This window comes from Cibotium barometz, chromosome 13 (genome assembly GCF_041138505.1).
Source record: "Cibotium barometz isolate CiBa-2024 chromosome 13, ASM4113850v1, whole genome shotgun sequence".
In the NCBI taxonomy this organism is placed as follows: Eukaryota; Viridiplantae; Streptophyta; class Polypodiopsida; order Cyatheales; family Cibotiaceae; genus Cibotium; species Cibotium barometz.
Genome location: NC_141058.1, coordinates 33,354,226 through 33,376,495, shown reverse-complemented (window position 1 = coordinate 33,376,495; position 22,270 = coordinate 33,354,226). Strand labels below are relative to the sequence as shown.

The 22,270-nt window shown below is 45.1% G+C and overlaps 1 protein-coding gene across 4 annotated transcripts in view; it reads right to left on the bottom strand.

Annotated features, from left to right (window-relative positions):
* The window catches only part of LOC147632617 (polyphosphatidylinositol phosphatase), a 59,074-nt gene that overhangs the window by 22,773 nt on the left and 14,031 nt on the right, over positions 1-22,270 (bottom strand). For 3 of the 4 annotated variants that reach the window (XM_086807402.1, XM_086807403.1, XM_086807404.1), the window contains exons 5-6: positions 8,791-9,011; positions 8,291-8,549 (exon numbers count right to left, since the gene is read on the bottom strand). In XM_086807402.1, coding sequence (XP_086663528.1) covers positions 8,291-8,549; positions 8,791-9,011 — 480 coding nt within the window. Of the gene's footprint in view, positions 1-7,605; positions 7,687-8,290; positions 8,550-8,790; positions 9,012-22,270 lie in introns of all 4 variants that reach the window. The other variant, XM_086807405.1, reaches the window with a different exon arrangement.

Genomic DNA, 22,270 nt, shown 5'->3' with positions numbered 1-22,270 from the left:
CGTTAGGGCCTGCTATGGGCTATGAGATGGAGCAGGGCAGTCAGGCCATCAGATTTATTAGGGGCCAGCCTCGCCTGGTTCCGGCACCGGATTTCTCGTCCGCCAGCTGGACACAGGAGAGGGATTTACGATGGGAGCTCCTCAGCAGCCTCACCATCTAGTTCACCTGGAGGGCCCGGTGCTTTTCGGCCTTTGAGGGGAGATTGGAGCCACCAGCAGAGACTACGGGGGATTTGGCAGGAGTTGATCCACACCCTGCGAGGACAGTACGACCGCATCCGGGGAGACTCGGATGAGGCGATCTTACGGCGCCAGGCCTTTCACACCACTTGGCGCTGTGGCCCTTTCTACACCTTACACACGGGATCCCCCCGTTGGCACTACAGGCCACCTGTTTGGCTCTTCCCCCCCCCCCTATTGTATGATTTAGCCGCTCAGTTCTTTGTACTGATGCTTGTATTTTGCAGCACCTAGGGAGTCTCCCGGGCTGCCATGATGTATTCGCTGCTCTTCTCTCTCTTAGGAGCAGGAGAGATCTTTTGTAGCCCTACGGGCGTTTTTATATAACTAATGAAAGGATCTTTTCTCGGAAAAAAAAAAAGTTATAACCTTTTCGAAAAACTGAAGCACTGGTGACCCATTATGTTTGAGTCCATAAAACTCATCTGCCAGGCCAATCATATACTGGGGCTGGAGAAACCTGGTCTTTAGGTCATGAACAAATGTATCCCAGCTAAATGCTATGACACCTGTGCTCTGGTTTGTATGAAGTCTAGACCAATGCTGCCACCAAGTGACTGCCTCACCCGTAAGGTGGGGAGCCGCTACGTGGGCTCTGTCCTGAGGATCTCTAATCCTAGCTCATGGAAAATAAGCAGTAAATTGATGAATGAATTGATTAACTCCTAAAAGATCACACTTACCATCATACTCACTAAAATTCGGTTGACTTCGAATGACGGTAATCAATGTCGCGAGTTGCTAGCTAGTGGCACCTAAGGCTAAAGAAAATGAAGAGAGGTGTTGATATCTAAGATGTATGGCCTCCTTTTCCCTTTGGTGCTCGAGTAACATACGTTCTCGATCGAGCTCTCGTTGGTGCTCCTGAGTAGCGAGTTCAGCCTAATGCTAGTCTTCTTCGATCCTACATTGGGCTTCCTCATAGTCCCATCTATCTGCTTTTTCTTGTTGCTTTCTTGCTTCAGCTTTTGCTTTTTCTTCTCTCCGTCGAACCTCGTCTCCTCTTCTTTGTTGTTCCATCTGAAAGAAGAGGGAGATGTAGTCGGGGGTTGCTAGAGGCAAAGGAGGACGTGCTGCTATTGCCTCCAAGAGTTGGAGACGCTCCATGAGAAGCTAGTTCTGAGCTCTGAGTAGAGCTATGGTGTCTGCGATAGTCGGAAGAGCAAGGTCTCCTTCGGGGGAGACTTCTTCCGGTTGATGGGTACTCTCCTCTGTAGACATGATGCTAAAGTCAGTGGTCGTGCTAGAACGCAATCTGACCATCCAAGGATGCCCTCATGCTAGGATGCGGTGTGTGTGGACAAGCTGAATTTGATACCAATGTAACATGCAACGGAAGTATTCATAATTAAGAATCCTGTCACACAAATTCTTACACCACCTTTTGTATCCTGAGTTTTGCGAGTTTAGCAATCCACTTTTATGACTTCAAACTTTAAGAGATTTGAGAGAGAGAGAGAAATTGTACACCGTATGGGGTCCTGAATTACCCACCGAAGGCCCCCTTATCCGGTTACTGGAATAGTATTTGCTTTATTACTTTGAAGAGATTGACAATAAGCCAAACGTAAGGTCACTGAGAACCAAGAGTCGGGCTGACCTGTACACGGCTGTAGAAGTACCAATGATGACCAATCTCGAGCCTATGCACTCTTCCCAATGGAATGAGGGAAGGCTGCAAATCCAAGCCTGAGGTATGGACTGTTCTAGGCTATGTATGAATGTTGAAAATGAATATGAATGCTGAGTTTTACCTTCACCAAAGTGGCTGAAGCAAAACGATGAGTTGTATGCGGGCTGAATGCTGTTAGATGCTGAAAACGCAGTGAAGATGATGCACAGATGCTGGCCGGCTGCTGTGTATGCTGTGTATGCTGAAAACACAAGGCTGATGGAGCTCTGGGGCTGGCCGGCTGCAAGAGATGCGCTTTGTTGATACGGGGCTGAAACTATCAAATGATGATGCTCCAGGGCTGAGGACTGCAACGCTTGAGCTTTGATGGCTGAATGTCCAATTGTTTATGCTCCTTGTGCTGAAGGCTCACACGCTTGAAGATAGATGATCGGAGTGATGTAATAGCAAGGCTATTTATATGCTCATGGGCTGGTCGGTTGGCTCCCTAGAGCTACACGACTTGATCTTATGGCTAATAAATGATATTGATGGTATTTAAATGCTATAACAATGCTAGAAAATTTGCAAAAAATGCCAGATAAATACTAATAAATACTAGATGTTATTTAAATTTTCTTTAATGGTCTATATGCAATGGATGAATGATATGCAATATGCAGAGTGCTTTCTAATGCAAACCCTAAGATTTCTACTTACTCTACATGCATGAATGCATCTCTTCAAGTGGGTTAAGGGACTTGGACTGAATGACTCACTCACTATGGCTGAGGAATGAGCTACGTAGCTCATGCTAGACTTATCCTGGACTGAGGATTACAATGGGGTCACGGCGTACGACAGATATCATCCTAAAGGGTACTAATAATGTACAATGTTGCACTGATGATGATGAGCCATCTTGTCACCATGCACTACAGTGCAGAGCGCATGTGACAATAACGGAGGCTCTCATGAGAAATTCAAGGGTGGAGCAAAGGCATGATCATCCTCAAAAAGAAGACCATCATTGTGTTAAGGGACGGGGATTGCAGGCAAGGCGACACATGCACGGTTTTCAACATCAAACGTGGAGTGGAATATGAGGAATGGCAGGGTTTTTAGTCAAGGTTGTCAGTCATATGGTTTATGGGTAGAATCTTCACCCACTCCGGTGTAGCATCATGTTGAGTCATTTTAGTGGATCCCTAAGGACACCCCGATCAAATACCTTGAGTGTCAGGTAGGGATTAACATCTCAGCCGAGCAGCACCTAGATCCCCTTCCATTGAGCATTCGGAAGAAGCTTTTGTATTGAGCACCGCCCGCCTCTCCCTCTCCAGTTGCGTGATTGTGGCCAACCATGCGCTCCTAGCCACCATGTGGTACATCACTTCTTGGAGATCTGGTGTGAAAAGACACCATCTACTTTAGTTGTATTATGGAGTTGCCCTACTAGCTCCACACATTCCAATGCAATCCCATTCTTTGCATCTCTCACCATCATCTTGAGTGTACTATGTGTGCCTAATTCACTGTGTGAGTCAGTGCTGCTGCTGTGCCGAACCCTAACTCTGTTGCTGCAGCTGCCCTCTAGGGCCAATAGTGGTGTCAGAGCTCTCCTACCGGCTTCCACTCACGCAGGCCATTGCCCAGCTCAACCTTCCATTGGTTCGTGCACCGCCTTCTGTCCGTCACCCGCTATGACGTGTTCCATCGCCGTCACCCTTCCGGCCGCTTGCGTGCACGCCCGTCACCGACCCAATTCCGGTCCCCGTCAATCTTGAAAGAAGTCACGGGAAGGAGTCATGTGCCTGGAAGCACCACTATCAAGAATCCATTCCCGAGTATCCTTGGCGATGAAGCCAACTGCCTCCTCGCTCGAAGAAGATGAAGCATCGGTGTCCAACATCTCCAAGTGCACAAAGGCTAGAGTCTTTGCATCTGAAGCTGAAGAATCGGCACTCTTTCCAGTCCGCTTGGGACACTTTCTCCAATAGTGGCCTTTCTCGCCACAATCATTACAGGTCCTCTCGGCCTTCAGTTTCTCTCGGTCTGAATCGAGCTTCTTATCAGTAGACTTCTCCGATGAAAACTTCCCTTTTCCCTTGTTGTTGTTGTTACGGCCTTTCGACCATTGGCCAGTCAAGGCCTCAAAACCTCCGCCTTGCGGAGGGTTCGTGAATCGCTCTTCCTGGTCCAAGACCATGGGCACAAGCTCCTCCCATGTGATGGTGCTGAGCCTGCCACACTGGTGATCAAAGAAGAGTAAAATGCTGAGTACTGAGAGGGCAAGTGTGACAACAATGTTATGGCCATATCCTTTGACGATATCTCTTTCCCGGCCTGGAGAACCTCCTGCTGAAGAGCCTGCAGCTTGTTGATGTGCTTCCGCATCATTGACATCTTTGCAAGATTCATCACCCGCATCTGAACTTCCAAGGAGATCCTCTTCATGGGTGATACCTTGTTGTAGAGAGAAGCCAAATGCTGCCAAATCCCTCTGGCCAGCGTCATATGCTTTATGTGATTGATCACTTGTGGTGTGCAATTGAGGAAGATGAAAGAACGGACTCGGGCATTAACACGATCCCATAACTATGCATGTGCCTCTCGTTCCTTCCGAATAGAGGGTAACTCCCCATCTTCCAACTCCGGCCGTGGAACCCCAACAACAATGAAATCAACCAAGTCATAGGACTCCAAAACAGATTCCATCATTACCTTCCATATGCCGTAGTTGTTCTCGTCCAACTGTCGGTCCACTGGGAACGTGGGGAGTGTCAGGATCTTCACGTGCTTCTCAGCCATCTCAGGCAAATCTGCCATCTCAAGGGTTCAAAAGGTCTTGTGAAGGGAGGATGGCTGGGAAGAAGAAGAAGAGGCTACAAATAGAATGCAAGGTGGCTGTCCAATGGTGATGGCCGCCTTCTACACGATCTCTAAGTCCCGTATAGCCTAAACAGTCTCCAATCAACACCTCAATCAGCAAACCCTCGACGTCCCACCGTCTCCAAGCTTCAAGCCACCTGGGGCTCTGATACCATGTCTTTATTTCCATTGTGCATTCTGCCAGGCACAGCCTGGGGCCCTCTTGGCCCCTTGGGGGTGGTTCCACACCTCACCCATGCCCACAACAAGAGCTCTAAGCTGCCCTGGGGTAGCCCTATGGGCTCGCCTCCTACATGCTTCTACAGATGTCCGGCACCCTGTCACAAACTAGATACTCAGATCACTTGACATCATTCCAGAGGGAGACTCACAGTACGGATTGGCACTACTTCATGTGCAGAACAATGTACACCTAACCTCGGACGCATAGAGTGGAACCCTAACTGACTTGTCTCGGACTAGGCTCACATGAGACCAGTTTCCACTTCAGGTCCTCCACCTTCTTGTTTAGATATGTCTACGTGGCAGCCAAGTGCGGGATGCACATGACATTATCTGGCTTATGGATTTATGGATATTTGGGACACAGTTGGCTCTTAGGGTTGTTGACTCAGGATATAGATAAAGATTCTTTCTCGATACGGTTAGCTCTTGTGCCTGTGTCTAGTTATTATCATAGTTGTTGACTCAAGATATGGATAAAGATTCTTTCTCGATACGGTTGGCTCTTGTGCCCGTATCCGACTTGGGATCGTGGATCCGGATTTATGGCTTTAATGCCAGAATTATGAAATATCATGGATTGGCAATGCATCTACTACACTTGAAGGATATCTCAATGGTATCAAGTTTATACAGTTGCAGACAACTGCTTTATAAGACAAAGGGGATGTCACCATTTGGTCCCTTCACTAGTCTTGACCGGTGTTTCACACACTAAGCGGAACCAAGGTGTGAACGGGGATTTTCCACAGAAGAAAGTTGGAACATTTGCTGGCAAAGTTTGGCCTGAAAGATGGCTATGCAGCATGAGCACCATGGGATTTTTATCATTAAAGTGACTTATAATGTTTATAAGTCAGTGTTTTCACCAATGGGATGATAGCTCAAGTGGTGAAGGTGTTTACCTAGGACCAAGAGGTCTTGGATTCAAAACTCCCCTTGGTGCTTCCTCGGCGGCATCGCCTAACGAGTGGATAAATAAGCGCCTATGGGCGGCTGTTTACGCATGGTGAAATTTGGTAACTATGGGAGGATCTTGGGCCAAAGGCCAGTGGAAAAAAAAAAAGTCCGTGTTTTCATACATCATTAATGAAGGACTGGACACATTACTATTTCGAGTATGTATATGCGGACAGAAGGAGGCGCCTAGAGAAAACTTGGGCTACAAGCTTGGGAAAAGCACAAAAGTTGATATTTCGAGCCAAAACCTAGACATCAAGTTGGGAAAAGCATAAAGTTGATATTTTTGGACAAGTTCACCTATTTTGGGCATAAAGGACTTCAAATATAGCTGGTCGACTCTATTAAAGCAAGGTAGGAGGGCTGTTTTTCAGCAGGCCGACTTGCTTCATAGCTACTACAAGGCTGGTGGATTTCTTGCATAGCTTCTAGAGGACTGGTTGACTTCTTCCAAAACAGGCACATGGTTGGTCGGATTCTCCCACGGCCTAATAGTGCTGGTCGACTCCTTTCTGGGCTGATACAGAGCTGGCCGGTTTGCTTCTAATCATCTACAGGCTAGCCGATTTGTTTTTATTAGGCTTTTTGTCTCTCTTCTCACCTTGTCATCGGCAGATTTGGGGTTGTTTCATGGATTGTTTTGGAGGAACCTAGGACAGTTTTAAGAGCTCTTCTGGGGCTTATTTGAGGCTCTGAGTGCTGTGTTTTTTTACCATGGCACTAGATGGATGTTTGGGCAAGAGATTTGCAGATGCTTTGTGGAAAATCCGGTGCTATATGCGCCTGCATTTTGGTTTATTATAAAAGCTTCTTCTTGAATAAAGAAGTTGCTACGGGAGGTGGCTGTTCCAGCTCAATGCGGTGTTATTATATTGTTTATGGTTATTCCGCTATGTTTTCAAAGCTTTGTGTGGTATTTGAAGTATTGGTCTATTATTGTTCCGGGTCTCCCCTCCCCCCCCAACCCCCCCCCCTTCTAGTAGTGACAAATACAGTATTGCAAACAATATGGTTGTCAGTGAAGATCTGCAACTCACACTATCCTCTTAAGTGCCCATGCTCCCTACCATCTGCTCTCTATTATTACACCAACACATGGTAGAAACAATTTGCAAGAGAGCACATAGGCCAAGAGAACAGTACACAAGGTATGTGAACATGGAGTCCTGCTCCATAATTGAGCATTAAAACTTACGTAGAGTCGATGACAGCGGAAGTCTTCGCGATGGAAGCGTCTCGAGTGTTGAAATCTTCAATCTATAGCGATTCTTCGCAACAAAAGCCTTCAAGTGGATGCAAGGAACCCTAGAAGGCTTCCCCTATGGTTCAACTTTAGAAAGAAAGGCTAAAATTAGGGTTTTCAGCCAAAAGACCAGGAAATACAGCAAACAAAAGGGTTGTTTTGCTGAATTTCAATCATTGGGAGTGTGTGGGAGAGTGAATACGACTTCGAAACACTCTTGGAAGCTTGGAAATCACACTAGATATAGTGTAGGGAAGGAGAAAGTGTAAAAAATACAGCCAAGGAGCCTCATGAAGGAGGGCGCTAACTTCTAGAGAGAGAAGAAAGAGAGATGACAAGATGTCCACCCTAGGTGTCAGGCAGAGAGGAAAAGTGAGAACACACTCACTTATAGATTAATGCTAGTTTTTAAGGCTAGGTTTTGACCAATACTTACCACTTGTCACATGCCACATATATCATGTCAGCAGACAGTTTCACACGCACGGTTCACGGGCAGGCATCCCCTTACCTGGAACTGCAGATTGGTCAAGCAAGCAAGAAAACAGCATGAAAATTCAATTTGCAGGCAAGCACATAAAGATGCTATGCAATGTAACACTGGTATGGACAATCCCCGTTCATGAGACTATACCATAGTAGACATGTTCCAAGCAAGTACACAAGATACCAGACCCAATGGAACACCAATCCTCCAGGCATTTCCAAGCATGTACATAGGCACAAGTTCCAACTGAAAGCCAAATCCACAGTATCACATGAGTGGCATCAATCCCCGGCATTTGCAACTACCATGGATACCATTATGTATATACATAATGAGAAAGCACGGGTGGACTAGTTGGGTGGCCAAATGGTGACAGAAATGAATCCAAAACTTCTAACATTAACGCTATTCAAGACTCCCAATGACTATTTATTAACCATATGACCTTGTTGTGGAGAATAGCTCCACTTGGAAGGAGATCCTTTGCATGGAAAATGCTAAATCATATTCAAGGTGCCATACTACATAGTAGATGGGAGTGTATTATGTTGAGCCCATGTGCTAAGACAAGTATTATGTTGAGATCATAGCGCCTGCTTTTGTACACACGGTAGAAAAACAAAAAGTTTCTTACTTTGACATCTTCGGGCATGCCATGGAATTGCCCTGCACCTTCGGACGGCGTCCAATTGTAGTCTTGAGAAGGCAAAAAAAGTACTCGTCCTCCTAAAATCTGATAGTTGAAGATTGTTGGCTTCTTGAATCGCAAACCGATCTTGTCATAGTGTTTTTGGACAACTGTTGCTAGAGATAACTGATCACCAAGCATTCTTGCAGCTTTAGTGAATCTAGCTTTGTACACCTTCACTACATCCATGAGAAAGCCTCTCGCTCTGCCAAAAAACCTCTCAAAGAGTTATAGAAGAAAATATCAGTTTGATAGCCATGACATTGCAAACCATAATTATGGGAAACAGAAATGAAAACAGAAACGATAATGGAAATGGGAGTGGGAGTGGAGTGGAAACAGAAACGGACATAAACATCAAACCCCCGTTTTGCGGTGTTTCCCATGATTATGTTGCAAACATAAGTGGGCAATATATTATTCAATTTTATTAGGATAGCTGATACCTTGACACACTTTCAGCCTCTCCCCGTACCATCATAACCCCTGAGTTGATAGGCTGGTCCTTGTTGTTGCGGAACGTCAAAGCAATGTCGAACTCTGTGTAAGTTTTGAAAAGGCATTGAAGATCTTCCACTACGATGATGTCTCCATCCATAAAAATGATGTGCTCAATAGCCTCCTTGTTCCTAGCTTGCATTTTGCCCAACAATTCACCAAGAAAATCCTGTATCAAAAGCACCTTTCACATTACTCCTACTGGACCACCAAAAGCATCAAGCACCTTTCAAGACCAAAGTTTCCCAAACCTTACAAGAACACTAACAATCATTGACAAGATCAAGAATAAATCATCATGAGTTAGATGATTTCAAGGTATCAATCACATATCAAGTCATTGAGAGAGCCAACCACAAACTAATCAACATTTCTATCACTCACCTTATTGTTGGTTAGAGAAGTAGGACAATACGAATATTGAGTAACAAATACAAAATCATAGAATACAAGAATCCCAAGACTAACTAGTAACAACCAAGATATATGAAAGTAGTTTTATGTCAATTATAATTGTAAGATCAAGATCTACCATAAATCACAATTAATGAGAAGCTAGAAATTAAGTGTGTATCAAGTTATTCATACTATTCAAGAAAATTATTTACTAACCTTTGATTCATCAAGATTTATTTTCGCAACAATTTGCAACTTTGATTTGATTTTTGACTAGGAAGTTAAATTTATATTTGTTTATTTTGTTCAGAGACAGAAATTTGTGTCGAAATGTAAGTTTCAAAGGGAACTACCCACTCCGTCTCAAACTTCCATTCTTAAGGAGTATTATCTCGAGTTAGTCTAGTGGTATGGGATACTATGATTAATTTCATATGAATACACCAAACACATTTATGACTTTTATCTTGTACCATCTTATGTCTATATGTGGAATGTGTCTCTATGGTATGGGACACTTAGACTCATACATTCATTTGATTGGACTGTTACACATCTGCATTATATGTTGATCGAGTTTTCCACACCAATCATGAAACCATCCTCTCACAAATTTATGCAATTGAGGTCAGATGCAACCCAAGCAAGAGGGAATGTTACGAAAAATCACTCTCGAGTTATTGGGAATTATATTTTTTTATATCGAGGATGCCGTGTCAATAGGTATGTGTGATTTGATAGTATGGTTGCCTATTTCTCACGACAGTGTTGGGATTGATTGATGTGTTCAATTCATTGTTTAACTGATGTGGATTATATCTATGAGTACAAGTAGTGAGACGTGTGAGAGTACCGATTGAGGTGTCCTATGGATAATGGATTGAGCGGTGGTGTGAAGACGAAGATCATGTGCTAATCATGATATTTTTGTATTAGCATTTAATTAATCATTTGTAGCCTATCATATGGCTAGATTTTATGTGCGTATGAACACAAGATTATTTTATGTGTGTATTTGCCCAAGATTATTTTAATGTGCGTATGTGCACAAGTAGTTGTGTATAGGCCCATTTGTATTTATTATTGGACAAAGGTTTTGTCACGAGTAAACCTTAGAAACTTTGTACAAGATTATTTATACGTAAAGCAAGAACCCAAAAGTGAAAAAGATGCTATTATTGGCTCCAAGTGTAACTTGGTTAAACATAATGCTAATCAATACACTTAAATATACTAAGATTTGATGGGCACATGCTCAATACAAGAAGTAATTTGCTAAATTGACAAGAGACACACAATGAGCTGGAACGGCCGGCCTCTCCCTCAAATAAAGTACATTGATCTTGGGAGAATCAAGTACATAGTATCATGGGCATTTCTGACCAGATTTCCATACCAATGCATATAAATACAGTAGGTGTAGACTTGCAACTCACACTACCCTCTCAAGTGCCCATGTTCCCTACCATCTGCTCTCTATTGTTCCACCAATACATGGTAGCGACAAAGAGAGCACGTAGGACAAGAGAACACTACACAGGATATGTGATCTTGTAATCTGGTTCCTCCCTCCTGCTACTTGCTTCCATATTTAAGCATAAAAGCTTATCAATTTGTCGCAATTCTTTGCAACAAAAGTCTTCAAGAGGATGAAGGGAACCCTAGGAAAGCTTCCCCTATGGTTCAACTTGAGAAAGGAGGGCTGAAATTAGGGTTTTCAACAAAAATACCAGAAATTACAGCAAGAAAGAGAACTGTTTTGCTGAATTTCAATCATTGGGAGTGTGTAGGAGAGTGATTAGCACCCGGAAACACTCTTGGAAGCTTGGGAAACACCTTAGCAGGCTTGGATATGAAATTGGGAAGAGGAAAGTGCCAAAAATACAGCCCAAATGGCCTCATGAAGGAGACGCCTTCTTCTAGAGAGAGGGAAGAGTGAGGTGGTGAGTTGTCCACTCTAGGTGGGAGGCAGGTGCTTTGTGGAGCAAGCTAGAAAGGACACATGGCTGGTTACTCCCTTTGTACAAAGGGGATAAAGTCTGGGCGGTAGACATTGTGTTTTGTCCACCTCGGGACATCAGTGTGTGTGAACACCGAGCTAGTCATAATTTATAAGTGAGTTTCACCAAAACTTAATGACGTGTGTACACACTCACTTATAAATTAGTGCTAACTTCTAAGGCTAGGTTTATGACCAATACTTACAACCTATCACATGCCACATAACCATGTCAATTGACAGTTTCACACGCACGGTTCACGGGCGGGAGTCCCCTTACCCAGAACTACACATTGGTCAAGCAAGCATGAAAACAGCATGCAATTTCAATTGCAAGCAAGTCAATAAAGATGCTATGCAATGCAGCATTGGTATGGACAATCCCCGTTCATGAGACTATACCAAAATAGACGTGCTCCAGGCAAGTACACGAGGTACCAGACCCAATGGAACACCAATCCACCACGCATTTCTGGGCATGTACACAGAGGCACACGTCCCAACGGAAAGCCAAGTCCACACTATCACATGAGTGGCATCAATCCCCAGCATATACAACTACCATGGACACCAGTCCAATGTACATACATGATGAGAAAGCACGGGTGGACCAATTGGGTGGCCAAATGGTGACACCAAGGGTTAAAAATATATGGCATAAATACCGCGTGTGGGGAAAGGAGCCACACATGTCGCAAGGAAAGATTACACCTAATGCTCTTCTTCATGTGTTGATAAGTATTTTCTTCTTCTTATGCTATCCTATGGTGTGTTAATTCAATGTGTATATCCATGTTTAATTTAATTGCAAGCTACATAAGTACTTGGAGAAAAGATTCATGTTTCAATCCACTTGCCCTTTTCATCAGCTACGTACTTCTTGCACTTCTACTAGAATCAACAGCACATTCCAAAGTAAGTTGCGTGGATGGTGCCACCAAATCAGCAATTAGTGGCAACCGCACAATAATATTACTCGGTGCCAAATCAACAGCACATTCCAAAGCGAGTTACGTGGATGGTGCCAGCAAATCGGCAATTAGTGGCAACCGCACAATAACATTACTCGGTGCCAAACGGTGCACCTACCATGGAATGACCACTTGTATCAACATGTAACTCTGGGATTGTGGGGGAGGGGGAGTTTTAATGAATCGAAGTGTTAGCGTTTCTCTCTCATGTTCTGTACTATCTCTTGAGTTGTCTTGTTGACCGTCTCTCTCTCATGTCATTGTCTAGTCTTAGGTGCACGATAAGCATAGTGTCTTGTCAGAGTTGTGTGAGTGCGTAGTGGAGCGGGGCAATGTAGCCACATGTCTCCCTAGTCAAGTAGCACTTGCCATAGAGCGAAAAAGCCATAGAGTAAACCCGTGGCACAGTCTAGTGTCACAAACCCTAGCGTGCCAGGCAACAAGGTCTACTACAAGTATGCTAAAATTTCATGATCTTGTTGGGGAATCTTCACAATCAAGAGTTCCTTGTGAGTTTTAGAGTCTAGTGTCGCATGCCCAACACGTGCTCTTGGGTTGGGTCATCAAGTCCACTAAAAATCCCCTTGTCAATTCGTTGTTACACTCATAGGAAACCCAATTTCAACTTTGTCCCTCCTCGTAGCCCTCCTCCACCCTTACCCTCACCTCCACCCATGGCCAATGCAAATCTGGCTGGAACGAAACCCCTGGCGAGCATGTTGGGACATGTGAATGTCAAACTGCCAACCTTCAAGGGAACCGCAAAGGACGCCAACGACCATGTGCGACGTTTCCTGGCAATGTGTAGAAGCAAAGGGCTAGAGAGGGAGGATGCCTATGTGGTGCTCTTTCCTTCCACCTTGGAGGGGTCGGCCAACAAATGGTTAGGTCAGTTTTCAGTGAACTAGTTTGCCAACTGGACAATCCTGTGCAACATCTTCTCTAGGACCTTCCATCTAAGTAATCATGAGGAGCAAGTGTTGTAGGAACTCCACAACTTGAAGATGCTTCCCAGTGAGACAGTCTCAGAGCTCATGACATGGGCAACCATCCTAGTGACGCGCTTGCCCACCCATCTACATGACTTCATGGTGTGCCAGCATAGGTGAATTGTAAGCATATGCTCACTTATGGTAGTGCTATGTGTGAACAGGGCTTAACCAAGGGCACTTTTTCCCATGTGGTTTTTCCCCTTGGATATCAAGTGTGAAAGGACACTGTACATATAATATTTTGTACTTCTATATTATATGGATGTGACACACATGCAAGGGTTGACTTGCATTTTTTGGCTACCACACTTTTGGCTCTCTCTCTCTCTCTCTCTCTCTCATTTCTGTGTGAGCTTCTTCTTCCTGCACCTAACCCTAATGTGCAGGTTTTTGTGTGTGCGAGTGCGAGTCCAACACCAACAATTGGTATCAGAGCACTGGAGGTTCTCAGATTCTAGAAATTCTGTCCCTGCAACATACTGTGAGTTTCCATCCGACAACTATGAAATTCCTTCGCTTGCACGGTTCCGTTCGTCGTCGGAACCAGTCCGTCCGTTGCTGTGGAGTTTCCGTCGACGCAGGCATTCCGGCCACCTCTGCTATCTCAACCACGATCGCCGCCCAAAGTCGGCAGCACTACTGGGGAGACGTCCACCGCCACCCAGCGAAACGCCTCCGCCCACCGCTACCTCCTGCGCCGACTCCGACCCTCTGCAGTGGACAACTTTTTTGCCACCTCAACTGCATGATTGTACCTGCGCTGACACCCCCGCCGGTTCATCTACCCCCTGTACCTGCGCTGGCCAGTTCTTCGCCACGTCATGTGCACCTTCTGTACCTGCACACGTCGCCTGCCAGGGTTGTACCCGCCTATACCTGTTGCCTATTGTCTTCAATACCTGTACATGGCCATCTTCAATACCTGTACATGGCCATCTTCAATACAACCACTGTCCTGCCGTCTGTTCCCACACCTTTGTCTTCAATACCTGCACATGACCATCTTCAATACAACCACGGTCCCGCCGTCTGTTCCCACACCTGCTCTCATCTCAAGTAACATTAATTCAGATTTTTATCGTTTTTTTTTTTAACACAGATTTGAAGCCATTTCAGGGTAGGGTAGGTTCAGAAATTTCTAGGGGTTTGCCAAAAATTCCCCTTTGCCAGAAAAATTGCATTTGGGGGTTTTTCAAATTGAGGTCAAAATCAACAAATTGAGCCTCTTTCAATTGCAAAAATGTGGGGCTTTTGTGAAAATTGGCCAATTAACTGCACATTGAAGTGATTGGAGTGCATAAAAATTGGGGTTTTTCATATTGGAGCATGTAATTGGGCATTACAACTGTGATTTGTCGCATTATACACATTGTGTGTAATTGGACAATTTGGTGAAGGTTTACACTTGCTTCAGTTTGCAGGCAAACATTTGCACAGGACATTTGGTTGCCTGGCAGTGCACATTAGTGCTTGGTTTGCTTGTAGGTATATTTTGTTGACATGGCTCAAAATGCTACAGATGTATTTGGTGTGCTCACCCAGGAGGACAAGTTGGATGGATCTAACTACTCCCTCTGGAGTTTCATGATCCGTAATTTGCTGGTAGCCAAAGGGCTTTGGGGCATCGTGTGTGGTGATGACACATGCCCACTTACCATACAGCCAGCCACGCCTCAAAGGGGAGATGCTCAAAGAGCTCCTGAGATAGAACCTGCTCCCACACAAGAGCAGAAGAGATGGGACTCTAGGGATGCACAGGCCATATCATTGATAGCCCTTTCAATGAAAAGTACTATTATTCCACACATTCATTCTTGCAAGACATCGAAGCTTGCATAGGGCACATTGGAAGCAATGTATCAGGTGCGCAACCGGCAAGAGTTGCATACTTGAAGAGGCAATTGGATCATCTTTCTATGGATGAGGGTGACTCCATGGCAGATCATCTCACCAAAGTGAAAGATTTGCACGAACAATTGCTCAACATTGATGAGGTTATCCCAGACAGACAGCTGGTCACCAACACTCTTCATTCTTTACCACCTTCCTACTTGGGCTTTCGCACCTCTTTCAACCTCTCTATGAGAGGAGGTGGTGATCCCGTCACTTTTGAAGAGCTGGTGGGTTTACTCTTGCAGGAAGAGCAAACAAGAGCAAACTTATCTAGTAATCGTGGTGGAGACAAGGCATTTACAGCCAAGGATAAGGGTAAAGCAAAGAGCTTTAGGCATGGGGGACAACAGTCTACCAAGGCTGGTCATGGACAGCCCTCTTCTGGTGGTGAAAAGTCTGACAAAGGGGATGCAAACAAGCCCAAAAAGAAGGGCAAATGTCACTATTTCCATAAGCTTGGACACTACATCAGTGAATGTATAAAGCAGATTGCAAAAGAGAAAAGGAAAGAAGCAGGAAATGCAGTAGCAGACTCTTCTGATGACAAAGCACAGCAATCAGCTAATGTAATTCAAGAAGAGTACACTTTTTTGGTCACATGCACTAGTGACACACCAAGTGCTTCAAACAATGATATGTCTTGCATTGCATCTGACAGATAGGATGTATCATGGTATTTTGATAGTGGTGCTTCGAGCCACATCACTTCATGCAAAGATGTATTTCAGCACTTGGTTTATGCTTCAAATGGCCACAGTGTATCATGTGCAGAACATACCACATACCCAGTAAAGGGAATTGGCAATGTCATACTTATTGCAGCCAATGGTGCCAATATATGTATGAAAAATGTATTGTATGTTCCAGGGATAAAGAAAAATCTGCTCTCCGTCTCAGCCATAAACGACCAAGGTTTAAAGGTTGAATTTGAAGATGAGAATGGTAAAAGACCCATCAAAGGGTTATGAAATAGTCACTTCTGGAACATGATACAAAGGCTTGTATAAGCTAGACAGCTATGACAAGCATACTTATGATGCAAATACAGTGACTGCCCACACTCCTGCTATGCATGATGCAGAGCTATGGCATGCTCGTTTTGGGCATATAAATTTTCGGAGTTTGATGCTAGCTGAGAGGAAAAATAGATCTCTCATGGAGATGGCAAGATGCATGGTGAAAGCACAAAAGTTGCCTCACAATTTTTGGATGGAAGCTATAATGTGTGCAACTCATGTGTTGAACAGGTGTCCAACAAAAGCTTTGAAAACCATAACACCATTTGAGGCTTGGTATAACCGAAAGCCAACAGTGGATTATATGCATACATTTGGGTGTTTGGCATATGCACATGTGCCAGAACAACTCCGAACAAAGCTAGATGACAAAGCAATGAAATGCGTTTTTGTCAGTAGAGATGTGGTATTTGTTGAAAATTCAGACCAGCCCATGTACAGCTTGTATAAAAGTAATGATACAGGCATACAAGACATGTTTGATGGACTATTACCCATTGCAATTAGGGGGGATTCAGATCAGCCAGCCCCTACACAAGAAAATCCTCGTGTAGAACATGTGGAACAGCCAGCCATTCAACCCCCTTCTATGGAAGAAGTGGAAGATCTTGTCAAGGAAGAGCAAACAGCCATAGACACAGCCAAGTCAGTGCCAAGATGGTTGCTGAAAACTTTGCAAGAAAGCAAACTTGCAGCTCCACTCACAGGTAGAACAAGGGCTAGTTCCAGCCATGCATTGAATATGCATCATGAGGAGTCTGCATTAGCCATGGGTGGTCTCTTTGATTCAGAAGAGCCTTCTTCTTATGAAGAAGCACATGAGAATGAGCATTGGGTGCAAGCTATGCAAGCTGAAATCTCTTCTATCATGAAGAACAATACTTGGGATCTTGTGGAATTGCCTAAAGGCAAGCATGTCATTGGTACAAAGTGGGTGTACAAAGTCAAAAGAAAGTCTAATGGTACTATTGACAAGTACAAAGCAAGACTTGTGGCTAAAGGCTACTCCCAAAAAAAGGGAATAGATTATGAGGAGACTTTTGCTCCTACTTCGAGAATGACCACAATAAGATCAGTGATTGCATTGGCTGCACATAAAGGATGGAAAGTGCATCAATTGGACATCAAAACTGCATTCTTAAATGGGGATTTACAGGAGGAAGTATATGTAAATTAGCCCATTGGTTTTGTAGTTCCTGGTGAGGAACATAAAGTATGAGGGTTACACAAAGCATTGTATGGGTTAAAGCAAGCTCCAGAGTCCAAGAGCTTGGTATGATAAAATATATGCTCTTCTAACCAGCCAAGGTTATGTGAATAGTCTAGCTGAAAGCACATTGTATGTGAAGAAAACCGGTGCCGATATTCTCATAGTCTTGTATGTAGATGACATGCTCATTACAAGTACTAGCAAAGCACAAATTTCAAATTTCAAAGCTGATTTGAAAGCTGAATTTGATATGTCAGATTTGGGGCCTTTACACTACTATCTCGGCATACAGTTTATGCATACAGATGATGGCATTGTTATGCAGCAAACTAAGTACATAAAAAGTTTGCTAAAAAGGTTTCACATGGCTGAATGTAAGCCCATTTCTACTCCAGTAGAACCAGGTGTACGGCTTACTATGCATGATATTGGAGAGCCTTTTGACGCCGGTATTTACAGCCAGGCAATAGGATGCCTCATTTACTTGTGTAACACTAGGCCAGACATCTTTTGGGGTGTCTTTGTTGAGCAAATTCATGCACAGCCCAGGCACAAAGCATTGGCAAGCAGTCAAACGCATTTTTCGGTACCTTGGATCTTGGTTTGTTCTATCCCAGGGCGGGCAACTTGCAGCTTTATGCATACAGTGATTCAGATTGGACTGGTGATTATGATACCAGGCAATCCACCAGTGGGAATTGTTTTTTTCTTGGCAGTTCATGCATATCTTGGTTGAGCAAAAAGCAACCCATTGTTGCCACATCTACTTGTGAGACTGAGTACAGGGCAGTCTTCACAGCTACAGTAGATTGTGTATGGTTGAGGAGATTGTTGGCTGATCTTCGTGAGTGTCAACAGACACCCACCACCATTCTCACTGATAGCCAGAGTGCTATGGCCGTGGCACCAAATCCCGTATTTCATGCACATACCAAGCACATTGAGATTCATTATCACCATGTCAGAGAGAGATTACATGCAGGGGAGATCAGTTTATCTTATTGCCCTACACAGGATAATGTTGCAGATCTATTCACAAAGGCTTTACCTCGAGAAAAGTTTGAAGCTTTCCGCAAAGCTTTGGGCTTACTCTCATACAGAGTGTGATCTGCTACCTTGTACAGGTTCACACTTTCACTACAGGGGGGATTTGTAGGCATATGCTCACTTATGGTAGTGCTATGTGTAAACAGGGCTTAACCAAGGGCACTTTTTCCCATGTGGTTTTTCCCCTTGGATATCAAGTGTGACACACATGCAAGGGTTGACTTGCATTTTGTGGCTACCACACTTTTGGCTCTCTCTCTCTCTCTCTCTCTCTCTCTCTCTCTCTCTCATTTCTGTGTGTGCTTCTTCTTGCTGCACCTAACCCTAATGTGCAAGTTTCTCTGTGTGAGTGTGTGAGTCCAACACCAACATGAATTAGGCTCTTCCTCAAACCACTCAACAGAAGATCCTGCATAGCATCAAGTAAGGTGCCACCTTGCAGAGAACTCGCTGCTCAACTTGAAAATGCACACCTCTTGTTCAAAGGTGACGGCAATGGAGGGGCTAGCACTCCCAATTCCACCACCATTTCCAACGACCTGATGACCAAACTCAAAATGGACTTGCAAGCCCTCAAGGTCCATAAGGCCCACAATGAAGATCATCATCTCAACATGAGCTAGAAGCTCTTAAGATCAAAAAAGCTCAGCAAGAAGAAGGTAGTATTGCCAAGCTTAAGAAGGAGAAAGAAGAGCTCAAGGCTCAACATGAAGCCAAAAGATCAGTTTGGTTTGCCACAATCACTCCACAAAAAAGTGTCCAAGAAAGAGATACATTCACTTCTATGAGAAGGGTGGTCATGAAGTTCCGCCAGTTACACCAACAACAGCCATTTCCACCAACAACCACAGTTGTCAGTCAATGGGCAGGCCTCTACACTCCTCATGTCTACCACCAACCAATCCTGGCACCCACCTACACCCAACAAGCCCCTCCCTCACCATCAACTCTTCCACCTCTGATCCCCAATCCTCTAGCTGCCACTCAACCCCCACAGCTCGCCCACCTCGTCCGCTTCCACCCCGCACACGGCCAGTCCTCTCTTACAGATGTGGTGAGTATGGTCACTACCAAAGCAATTGCCCGGGCTCTAAGGATCACTATACCCGTGACTCCTCCAGAGTCCACATAGAGGGCCAGCACTTCAACTTCTCCATCCATGGACTTCACTTTCCCAACTCCACCGCTCGTCTTGGTGGGAGGAGCACAACCCTTGTCACTATGAGGGCAAAAGGACGAAAGGACCAGATGTACGAGAGATCAGAGCAAAACAACACACCATGAAATGGGTGAGTGAGTGTATATATGATGGTGAGTGAACATATGTACAAGAGCCCTCTGATGTGAGGTGACTCTGTGAAGAAGACCAATGCAGAAGCAAAGACGATGTCAGAGCTAAAGCACGGTCAGTGACGAAGGCTCGCGTCGATGTGAGGCAAAGGCACTCCATGAGATGGTCGTTGTCGAAGGCTCGCGTCGATGGATGCAGAGGCACTCCGAGGTGGTAGTGGGCAACGGAAGGTGAAGTGATGATGATGCAGACTCTGGTGACAAGGGTGCTGCTGTACCTGAATGGTGATAAAGAGCAGAGAGGGCTGCCGTCCTGAGTGGTGCAAGCTCTGGTGACAAGGGTGCTACAATACCTGAGGGGTGGAGAGAAGCAGAGGAGGTTGCCGTCCCGAGTGATGGAAGTGGTGCAAGCTCTGGTGACAAGGGTGTTGCAATACCTAAGGGATGGAGAGGAGCAGAGAGGGCTGCTGTCCCGAGTGGCGTGAGATGGTGAGCAGAGAGTGGCCTGCTGTCCCTGAAACCGGCCTCTGGTAGAAACCAAAGTGCGGTAGACTAGCAGTCACCCTTCCACTTGTAGTCCAGATATAAAAAACAAAGGTGATTGGAGCTAGAGTGCTCCAAATCTGAAAAGAGAACGACACCTGTTGGCCCCAAAGCTTGGCGCCCCTTGCGGTATTTCTTTATTCAATTTCAAAAATATGTAAGGCTGAGTACAACAAAACCAGCCAAGAGAATACACCTGTATGTCCAATCTGGCAGCCCACAATACCTCTTAGCACAGAGGATTCACACACACAGATCTGTGTCTCAAAGCAACACTCTGTGCTTCCCTCTGATCAGCCAAGACCATTCAGCAAGACAGCCTTGAGCATACATCTGGCATATCTCATGCACATGATTCCACAACTCAGCACAAACATACATTCACTGTCCAATCTTTGTTTCCACCCTTTTCAATCTGCCATACCCCTCCTCTCACAAGGGGCCAAAGAGCACAACTCTGCAGACATAAGCCAACGGAAAGAAAGATAGATGAACAAGTTCAGAGCTTACCAAGTCAGTGCGTGATTCTGCACCCGTGGAACAGTTCGTACCAGTCTGCACTTGACAACGACTGTCTGTACTCTTTCCCCTGCAACCACTTGACTATTGCACCAACCAAGCTCTGGAAAAGCTCTGCCTGCAACCGGAGATGCTATACCTGTCCGTACAGGTCAGTAATTCTCCACTGTACCTGTCCCCATACAGCCTCTGCACACCTGACTGAATCTGTCCGTACAGAACTGTACGGACTGTGCTACTGTCGCCTGAGTCTACTTATGCGCCTGCTGTGCTCGACTGTACCTGATGGTACAGTTCTGTACCTGCAACCAGCCGCCTGTCAGCAGTCGTACAGCCACATGTACCTGCTGTCCGTACGATTGTACCTGCAGCACAGCCGCCGCCAGAACCTGCAGCGCAGCCTCTACCTGCTCTCAGCCTATGTCAGCGCCGCCTGTACCAGCAGAGCCGTACCCTGTACGAGCAGCCACGTGGACTGTACCTGCAGCTGTACGGCCTGTCCTGTTCTGTACAGAGAATCCAGCACGCAGCCCAACGCACAGCAGCCAAACAGTTCAGTCGACCAGCTTCTCTCCCACGCTTGAGAACTTGCACGACTCTCCAAAAGCAAGAGAGAGAGGGATGAGAGAGGCATGTAACTCCAAAAGTGGAGTTGCCTCCTCTCCAAACTTATCCTAGGGCCCCAACTTTAATAATCATTAAAGTTCCCTAGGGGCCACTAAGGCCTAGAGGCAACCATAAATAAAACATTAAAAACAATAATGTTTTGGTTCCCCTTCACATCTGAAGTGTCCGCACATCATTCTCATTTGTCCAGGCACCCCAAATGTGAATCTTTTAATATTTTTGCTCAGCAACCACCATGCCCACACTTGTGCTATTCCATTTTCACAGGGTCATGACATACCCCCCTCTTGAAAAATGGCCAGCGTCCTCGATTGCATTCTGGTGATACAGCAAAATATCCAAAGTGAAACATACAATATGGCAAGATCAGCGTCCCAATCTCTCTAAGCCATGCACATGTATCAACATTCACTGCAAACCAATGGCGTAGTAGTAGTCCAAGTTGCATACCACTGTGAACCATACACAACCACAATATCCCATGTGACTAGTACATATATATCATAGAAGTCCCATAAACAGATGTACTGTCAGCCATTAGTACGTTCGGGTGAGATAAAAACTGCACCAAGCGACCTCTAGATGTCATCTGAGCCTGTCTGTATCAAGGGAGTGGAGGTGCTACCCCCCTCTTGAGCATCAGGCAATGCTCCAGACCCATGCTCTACTGAACCTGAATGAGCCACAACAAGAGTCGGCTCTAACTCAAAGGCATCGAGATAAAGCTGCAAAACCTGAGGTGAATCTGTTAAGTCACCTTCCTCCATCCACTTCGCATCCATCGGTGAATAGTTCTTGAACTTCACAAGATAGCGACGGGAAACTTTACCTCGTACCTTTCTTTCCTTATGTGCCAGTATCTGCTCTGGAATAAGAACCTCATCAAGTTCCTCAACTTCCGGCTGAGCCTCATCTGATACATCCT